Source organism: Pinus tabuliformis, chromosome 8 (assembly GCF_031772625.1).
Source record: "Pinus tabuliformis cultivar Carrire ecotype Pingquan chromosome 8, CPIR1, whole genome shotgun sequence".
Lineage (NCBI taxonomy): Eukaryota > Viridiplantae > Streptophyta > Pinopsida > Pinales > Pinaceae > Pinus > Pinus tabuliformis.
In genome coordinates this window covers 136,433,071-136,442,881 of record NC_142294.1, presented here as the reverse complement: position 1 = coordinate 136,442,881, position 9,811 = coordinate 136,433,071, and the positions used below count along the sequence as shown (strand labels likewise).

The window sequence follows — 9,811 nt, the reverse complement described above, 5'->3', positions numbered from 1 at the left end:
GATGCGACAAGTGCAACACTTAAGATAGACTTTGGGACAATTGCGACGACACTTGTGTGACAATGCTCAAGAATTTTCGTATGGATGCAACAGATGTTTACATGGTTATGAAAACTCATATACACAAAGACTGACCTTCGAAACCACCATAAAAAGGCTCGCACGCATTATACAATAAAGAAACATGCCAAAAGACAACAGTTAATCCAACAAGCAAAAGGGGCCAAAGAACTTCAAGAAAGATCATGGAATGAGCTTAATTGTTTGCAACAATCAAGGAAAAGACCAAGGAAGGGTCTAAAACTTGAGTGCAAGCCAAAATTTTGGAGGGTGTTACAGCAGCTACAACACAGTCTTTAAAGAAAAACTATGTTGTGGCATCAAAGACTGGAACATATTGGAGAGAAGGACCTTTGGTTACTACATGGGAATGGTATGGTATAAGGTATATCTAATTTCTCTTTGGATTTTTATTTCTATGAACATTGTTTATATGGGAAGCAAAATCAAGTAAGATTCTCCTCTGGTGCTACAAGGGAAGGGGGAATATTATAGTTGGTGCATAGTGATGTGTTTGGACCAATGTCAGTTCCATCATTGGGTAAATTTTGTGTGCTATATCTAATTTATAGATGATTTATTAAGGAATACATAGTATCAGGCAAAGAGCAGAGCTAGAATGTCAAAGGAGAGAGATCTGAAGTCAAAAGTTAAGGTTGCGAGTTGAGATATTTGTGAAAAGAATGGAATTGTTGGATTGTGTATTTGACGATATTTGTGAAATATATTTCTTAAAGTTGTTCTCATTTTCCTACATATGATGCAAGTGATCAAATCTATTGATATTTCTTCAATCCAAAAAATTTAAGAGCGTGGAGAATTTTATAAAGAAAGTGTTGGTATTTTTCTTAAATTAAACAATTGATGGAGGTCAAGATAATCACTTGTGCGACCCCCATGGTTTTTGTCTCTTGGTATTGGAGAGGTGTAAGAATGGGATCATGGTCTTGACCTCTAAAATATGTGCATTGGATTGTATTGAGACAATGTCAAGACGAGAGGATTGAATTCAAGATAGCAACAATGGATAATTAAAAAAACTAAATTATGATGGAGTTGAAGTTTTTTAATTGCATGTAAATGGGAATATGACTATAAGTCCTCGTTAGGACATGCAAACCTTTGGTAAGTTATCGGTAATGTCTAGTCCTAGACCTAAGTAATAGGGGAGACATCCCAATTCCTAGACACCTTGGAAATAAACTTTGAGAGGGACAAGGCATGGAGATGAGCGTGCTGGCTCCCTTTGCTATTTTGGAAAGATTTAATCTATCAAAACCCAAGGTCAAGTTTAAAGGGGAAAATTTTAAGTTAAACTTAACTCAGTAAAAGAGTTAAAGTTGTTAGGTTAACAATGGTGGTTTTTGAGCACATGGTTTTTGGTTCCCACGATTTTGTGTTTGTGGATTGCAAGTAATGAAATATTTAAGAGGCTTCTCAGGGCCAAGAAGTGAGCAGTGAAGAATCACTTGGTTGGCTTAGTCATTTTCTTCTAAGGACATTAATAGATCTACTAATGTTGGTTTTTATTACTTTGGGTTTTCCAAGACAAATAGTGTGCATTATTAAGTTTTTATTGTTATTGTTCATTAATGTTTCTCATGGTAATTTTTAATAGATCTTACGATTGAGTTGGAACCTCCATTTTCTCCAAATAGCTCTAGCTTGTTGGTTAGGGATACCATGAAGAGACTCACATTATGATTTATATATATGACTTGTGCTTCTTGTTGGCAAACCTCTTCTATACTAGATCTTGAGAGTCATCATAAACTATCTCATTGACCATGATTGGGGTTCTATGACTTTCTTATTAGATTGATCTAATCCTTTACAACTCCCACAAAATACCCAAAGAAACCTACTCTTATACTAATATGATTTGTAAATTTCCATGGACATTCGATTGGACAATTCATCATAACATATTTGTGAAGATAAACCAACATCTATACTATGAAGGGTTAATTTTTTTGTATGATTTTCTATTGTTGTTTTTTTTGTTTATGTACGCAATATATAATATTAAAAAAATAGAGAAAAAGGTAAATATAATCACTCACAAACCACAATGAACACCTAGATATGCTATAGGAAACCCTTTCGGGAGAAAACACAGATAGAAGGTGAGGTTTCTCTACTCTGTTTTGTCTAGAATAGAAATGATGAGTAAAAAGAAGAAGTAACTCTCTATGGAGTTTCCTAAAACCTGTGGCTTGTGGGCTGCTACAGAATACAAAACCCTCTTTTATGCTCTCTCCATCCACACTCAGCTACTCTACTCTATTTTGGAACAAAATGCAAGCAAATAGATTAAAAACCCTTTTCCTCCTAGTGGCATGGTTATAATGCAACGTGATAGCCAACTAGGGGTTATATTTAACCCATTCAACCCTCAACATGAGTTACAACTCAACCCTTCTAAAGTCTTCTTCCTAGTACCCATGTGACTAGTTCCTTTTCCATGAGTAATGGGGGTTGATGTGGAATCCTCTTGAATTATGGGGGTGAATCATGATAAGTCAACTTATGGAAAGCATAAATTTTTCATTCAAACCCCAATTGATGTTATTCTTGTACAGTTGGAAAGGCCTTCAGGTGTAGAATAGTGTCTAAGTGTCTGAAACCTAAGAGATACATTTTTGCCCCGAAAAATGTTATTTAAGACCTCAGATTGGCCCTAGAAGGTTTTAGACCCCAATTCTCTAGATTGAGTCCCATTGAAAAAATTGTTCTTATAAGTTGATTCCTTCAATTTTTCCACTCTAAAAGCATCGAGATGAATGACAAATTATATAATATTCCAATTCATATCGCTAAATGAACTAAAAGAAAAAATCTCTTTCATATCTTAATTGTTGTATTTCATTACTTCATATCAATTTTTCAACCTCAATGCATATTGTTGGTTTAAATGTTCTATATGGAGCTCACAGAAATTGTTTGTAAATTCCACAGTCTTCCAAGAGAAAATGGTTGGGTAGATTTTTGAACTTGAGGATCAATGAAAATTTATGCTTTTGATGCTATGAAACAAAGAATTATAAAAAGACAGTTAGCTCATAACCTTGTTTTTATTGCTACTTGATACATATTTCAATCTACTTTATAAAAAATCATTATATGCTTAATATTTATTACTAATGAGTACATTGTGTAATTTACACTGAGTCTAATGTAAACATGACATAGTTTTAATCATTATGAAACTTGAATTTCACTTTTCAAGGTTGTAAACACCTTTTTGTGCTCAATACGTAATTAGTTCATATGATCATAACTTCTAGAATTTTTGTTTATTTTTAGTTATTTCATTCCTCCTTTTGCAACATGAGGCTTTCTAACTTTTCAAAAAACATGTTTTCACCTTTTTTCCCTTTCATTTCCTAGGCTTAAAGGCATAAGGATATTGCTACTATCTATTGCTTTTTCTCCTAGAATTTTTTCAAATGATTATTCTCACTTTGTTATTGTTTTACTCCTTTAGTGAAATTGTATATAATCACGTATAATAATTTCCACCATATAGTTAGATAAGAACCTATGGAGTCCAACCATGTCTAGTTTTTTAACTCCTTATTTTCTTTTATCAGCTCATCAAATCCATTTAAACCAAGAGAATATATCTCCACACCATTATTATTCGCTTTGGCTATGAAAATCCAACCCAAACCCATTCTCTCTAGGAAAATGCCACATCTATTCCTTCTCCCTTTCTTCAATGTGGCTAGAGTTAGGAAGTGAAGCTCCTCTCAAAGCTTTAATGCACCACCTATATCATTAGCTAGAGATAGTTCTTAGAAGTATCATGCTTTTGTGGTTGAGAACACAATAGAATATACAAAGAAATGAATATTGCTAGTTTTTGGGATCCTTAACCACCTTAGGCAAGATCATGATTCGTCCTCTTATAGAACATTAAGCCACCTTCACATAATCTCAGAGGCAATTGGTAGAACAATAACCTCTCATTTTACTTACACTAAGAATATTGATCAAGATTTGATTGGGAAGGGCATGTAGAAGATGAAATTGGAAGTAATTCATGTTTATAGAATAGCAAGAGAAAATGGATGCACATATTTTCATCAAGACACACACTCCAGCCCAATGTGGAAGAGATGTTGTAATGTTTTTTTTGTGATTAGGTTGAGCCTAGGCCCAGGGTAGCCCATTTATTGGATTGAAGAAGATTGGTCCACTAAAAAATGGATGGTTATAACTTTTGAAAATAAGCTATTTAAAATAAAATTGAAATTTATAACAAACTAATGCTTATAAATATAAGTAAAATTGATGTCAGAGTCAATTTACCATATATATATATATGGCATTTGATCCGTGCTTGATAGATCTTGAGATGGATCTAAGCTTCTTGTAGCACTAATTAAGAAGTTATCTAAATCACAGAAAATTTGAAGCATGAAACCTTGGCCAATATCACTAGTCCTTGATATGCAAATTATAAAATGTTTGGTCATATTTTTGCAAAAATATTTAGATTTCTCATGATTTTGTATTAGCATGTATAGAATTTCAATGATTTCTAAGGTAAAATAATTTTATACAATAAAATTTGGGCGAATCAAACTTTAGAAAAAAATAGATATTTACGAATCTTTTTATGGAAAAAAACATGGAAAATTAGCCTTCTAGCAAATATTAACCCCTAAAAATCCCCTTGATCTCAATTTGAATTTATCAAACATTAGTAAAAATATCTCTTAATATATAAATTGTTTTATCATTTAAAATGGTTCTCGACAGATGAAGAAAAAAATAATTATAATTTTATATGAATAGTATTTTTATTTATATATAAATACAATATCTTTTTTTATTTTTCCCCATATATACTATTATTATTATTAAAAAAATTATACTTGAATATGATAGATGTGGAAACAACGTTATTAATTAAAATTATAGTCTATAGACATACTTTTGCTATGCTACTCTTCTGGTAATGAACTAGTCACTTAGATATCTTTGAATGTTTAGCAATACAACCTCTTTAGATCTCACTTCTGGTGCAAGTATATTACAGAGCCTATTCATAGTGCTACATTCCTATTTGCCTGGAAATAATTACTGTGAAATTACAATAAGCTGTCAATTTGGCTGGAGTCTGTAATTGAAAAGCACTTAGAACAGTTATTTTTCTGTTTAGCATATCGATCTCTGATGGCCCAAAATTTAAGTTGGCAGATTTAAGCAGAGTTTCATTGCTATCAAAGAAGCCAAAAGTGACTGACAAAAGCTAATGGCCTCATTTGAAACATAGAAAGAAACACTCACAGCTCTACTTGCAGTAGGTTGACCAACAGATAAATACTCTGCTAGACTCTTCAGCTTCTTGGAGAGGACATCAAGGGACCAATGAAGGGCAGTTCCTTTCAGTAGAAACTTTTTCCCTATTCTTCAGCTCCTTGAATTGGGAATCGTCCGATAGAACTCCTTAACATCCTTGCCTCAACAATTCATCATTGCTCGCAACCCAAGTCCTGCAACATCAGATTTACTGTACTCCGCTCAAGAATTCTAGTCCCACTTAGGTTTTCTAAGTTACATGCAGAATTCTGCTAAATAGTTCATGGCTCCTCGTCTTATTCAGCTCATCTACTAAAGTATATGAACATATTCTAAGCTGTAGTTGTAGCTTTAGCTTTACTGTGCTACCTGTTTTGGGATTCTTTAAGGGCTTTAAGTTGCAACGCAAAGCAATTGTTAGAACCCAATTGAGCACTCTGGCTATATTGAGCCCGGCGGGCCAGTAAGTTCTTATGCAGTACTAGAACTTCCGCTTTCCTCTGCAACCCTGCTGGTACCCCGCCCGCTCTGCGAATTATCTGTGCATTCTCTGTCTCTTCCAGTGAGCTTCTTAAATGTATTCTTCAGAGGTTGCAAATATGCCTTCCGCTCCCGCTGAGAATGATTCCTGGAATAATCCGGCGCCCTTTGCTCTGAAAACGACCTTAGAAACGAAGAAGGGTGCACCGATGACATGGTAGTTCGATCCGATCTCAAGCCACGCTCATACCAGCGACGCCCTGCTCCAACGGTGGCTCGGTTGCACGAAGTGGTGCTGCTCATCGAAGCCTGCTTTAAGAGTCCGGGGCGGGTTCCAGAGCTGGACGGGCCCTTAGAGTGCGAGTGAGAGAGCGGAGGCAGGGTACAATTCCTGTACTGACCGGGTTTTAGCCCTTGTGCAGTGCAAATATACCATTCCGTGGCCAATTGATCCGACTCCTTGCGGAGCCTCACCAGCGAATGTCCCGTGGAGTATGAGCGAGGGAATTTATTGCCCTGATCGAGACCCAGCAAGCCGAGCGCCGATTCTTGAGAAGCAGCGCTCCTGTGAGCCACGGGGGTGTCGACATCGTTGCACATGCGAACGCTCCGGTTCCTCCTCGCTCCGTCCACCACTACCGCTACCTCGTGCACCGGTGCTATAGTCTCGGGCGCCTCGATGACTCCATAGTTGGTTCCCGTCGGGTTCGCGTCGTCTGCAGGCGCCAGACTTGTTCGACAGACAGGGCACGTTGTGTGAGAGAGGAGCCACATATCGATGCACTCCGGATGAAAGGCGTGGCTGCACTTGGGCAGCAAGCGGAGCTGCTCATCGTCTTCGAATTCGCAGAGACAAACCGCACACTCGAGCGATTCTTTCGTCTGGGCTTTGAGGCCCTTCACGAGATCGTAGCTAAACACCGGGAAGCTTTCGATGACGGCTCTGTCGAGACCACGGGTGCCTTCCTCCGGCAGCCGGGCGTGTGCAGCGGGCCCCCTTGCCCCTCGTCTTGAAGCTCTCAGGCTTGGTTCTTCTCCGGCGCATCTGCGGAGGCAGACAGATAAAAAACCCATCACGATAAACGCGGCCACCAGCACCACGACAATAATCGCCATGGATGGGCTAAAATGAGCGGCGTAGGGGCCATTGACATCATTGTTGTCGTCGGACGAGCTATTGCCGTTATTGGCCAATATCACGCCAGCGAATGGCGAAGCAAAACGCAGAATCTCAGACTTACCCCCGACGAACAAAGTAAAACCTCCGCCATTAGCAACTGGATCGTTACGGTTCAACAGGGCTAATCGTCTGCTATTCATTCTTTAGCTCAAAGAATCCACACGATTAATAAAACTGAAATTCTGACGATTTCCTTACAGAGCTCACGGCAGCTTGCTTTATATAAATTCAAAAATACTTGTATCAGAGGCTCTGGTTCCAAATTGGCGTGACCCCCGGGGATTTCCCAACTCCAGCAACGGTGAGCAAGCGATAATTGTCAAAATAGCTCAAAGTACACTTTGAATAAATAAAAGAATTCCCCATAAATCCCTGGGTCCCCGCCTCTGGTTGGACTGCATATGGCGGAGTACTTATTATTCATTTATTCCTACGCTTCGGTTTTCCATTCTTGCCAGCACAACAGGAGAGCCATTATTTTCGCTTCCAAGTTTCGCTATTCCAGTCCATATCATCTAGAAAGTGCCGTTCCACTCCATATCTTGCAGATGTGATGTGATTATTTCGGGTGATCTAGTCAAATTTTCATCCATTTGGATTTTGAAAGATCAAGATTGCTTTAAATCCGGAGAGACTGTTCACAACATTATTCCATCCACATGAATCTTGATTGGTGTGTTTACCGAAAGTTAGGGAAAAATTATTTTAAAACTTAGGTAGTTAAAGATTAGTGTATGATACAGATTGTTTTTTCATCTACTTAATGTATTTATCCCAAATTATTTCAAACTCCCCATCCCACGGCGTCGGAGCGAGGCTCACGTTGACGTGGTTTCACAAAATCCGCTAAAGTTCGAGGGGAATCTTCCCTCCCCTTCCTTTTTGGCGACTACTGGTTTGCTAAGTTGGACTTTTGAAAAGTCCGACGAGTCTTCCAATTTAGTAGATCTCGTGACCACCATTACTTCGATCTATTCTCGTTCAAAGTCGCGCTAAGAATAGTGACGAGGGGCGACCTTGTGGCGTAAAGACCGGGACGTTTGAAGATGTTTCGTTCTCGGAATTTTAAATTTCGTCCATTATTTCCACTCATCTCATTTTCCATCAACATTACTTGTCTCATTTCCCACCAACATCACAACTTGGTTGTTGAAGGGGATGCATCATGCCATAATGGTTTTCCACCAACATCACATTCACATAGTCCTACGATATGCACAATGATTAAGACTCTCATTTGGGTTTTTAGAAACATGAATTATGACCACTCTGGGTGTTACTGTTTTTTTGGTTAAATATTGAATTTGCTTATAAGGGTAGGCATAGATTTAGGCTTGATTTCATTTAGATTATTTTAATAAGTTATTGATTTACAAATTTGTTGGATAATTTTTTAAACAGAAATCATCTAAATCATTTTAGATTGGTTATTTTAATTATTTAATATTTTCTACACTACCAAAAAACAAAATTGGTATTTAAAATTTTAACAATTAATAAAGAGTTACAACTATATTTCACAAACAAACTATTTCATAATAGACCATTGATCTATTAAATTCCACCCGGATAGGAATAGAAACATTAACCAACATCTTGACTTAGCTGGACTATTTCAGGATAGACAATTGATCTATTAAATCCCGCCCTGATAGGAATAGAGACATTAACGAACATCTTGACTTAGGTGGTAAGTCCATCAAAAAGCTATATTCATTGGAATATATCACAAATTTCATAAATAAATTATTTAGTACATAAACTTAATTCTTTTTTTCTTATTGAAAATATTTCCTAATATCTAGTGATAATTTCGACAAAAGTTATTGAAAATATTTCCTAATATCTAGTGATAATTTCGACAAAAGTTATAGATTCATTTTTTTAATTGATAAATTTTTTAACTATAATCTTACATTTTTACTTAATTAGTATGAGTATAGAATATTTTGTTCATCTCGTTTTAGGAGCAAATTAACTCAACCTTTTTTTTTGGCGGTTTTTTTTATATTTGGTACGACTGAAAAGTTATAGTTCTACTTTTAATAAATATTTAGTCATGAGTTGTTTTTTTTTTAAGAATTTTGGCCTCTTTTAAGATGTTTAGGGTGCATCGAAAAATTTGGGAAAAACAAAAAAAAATTATTAAAAAAAAACTTTATTTCACCGAATATAAAAAAAAAAAAATTTAATTAAAAAATTGAGTTTGTTTATTTAAAAATTGATTCATTATTCCTGATGATGATGATGGTGGTTAACGTCTGCTCAGACCAAACATTGATAAATTTAATTAAAAAATTGAGTTTGTTTATTTAAAAACTGATTCATTATTCCTGATGATGATGATGATGGTTAACGTCTGCTCAGACCAAACATTGGTCTATCGGACCTAAAGAAACAAATTATTTATTTTGATATAAGATTTTATTCCTATGCTCAAAAAGCTTGGAGAGAAGCCTCCCGAGCTCACTATAATTTTGACATTGTAGAAGGCTAGGAAGATCAGTGTTGTAACCACCTACATGTTTTAATCATTAAATAAATAATAATAAAAATATCCTATGATTTTTTTCTTTCATGGGACTTTCTTTTTTCAAAAAAATCCTTATTATTCCTCATTTTATTTAACTGAAATTTTATTTTATTTTATTTTCTTATCTTAAATTAATATTTATTGCTTAAACATGATTTATGAGGTTGTGTTTGCACTCTCTATATTATCAATATATTTTCTTTTTTCAATAAATTCTTTTAATTAACTAAATTTTTATTTTATTTTAT

General features: G+C 35.7%; 1 protein-coding gene across 1 annotated transcript; it reads right to left on the bottom strand.

Moving 5' to 3' along the window:
* Positions 1 to 5,119: 5,119 nt before the first annotated feature.
* On the bottom strand, positions 5,120 to 7,431 carry LOC149234484 (uncharacterized). Its single transcript, XM_089461184.1, has one exon. It carries the CDS (start codon positions 7,168 to 7,170, stop codon positions 5,842 to 5,844), a length of 1,329 nt encoding a protein of 442 aa, XP_089317310.1. The 5' UTR covers positions 7,171 to 7,431; the 3' UTR covers positions 5,120 to 5,841.
* Between the last annotated feature and the right edge of the window lie 2,380 nt (positions 7,432 to 9,811).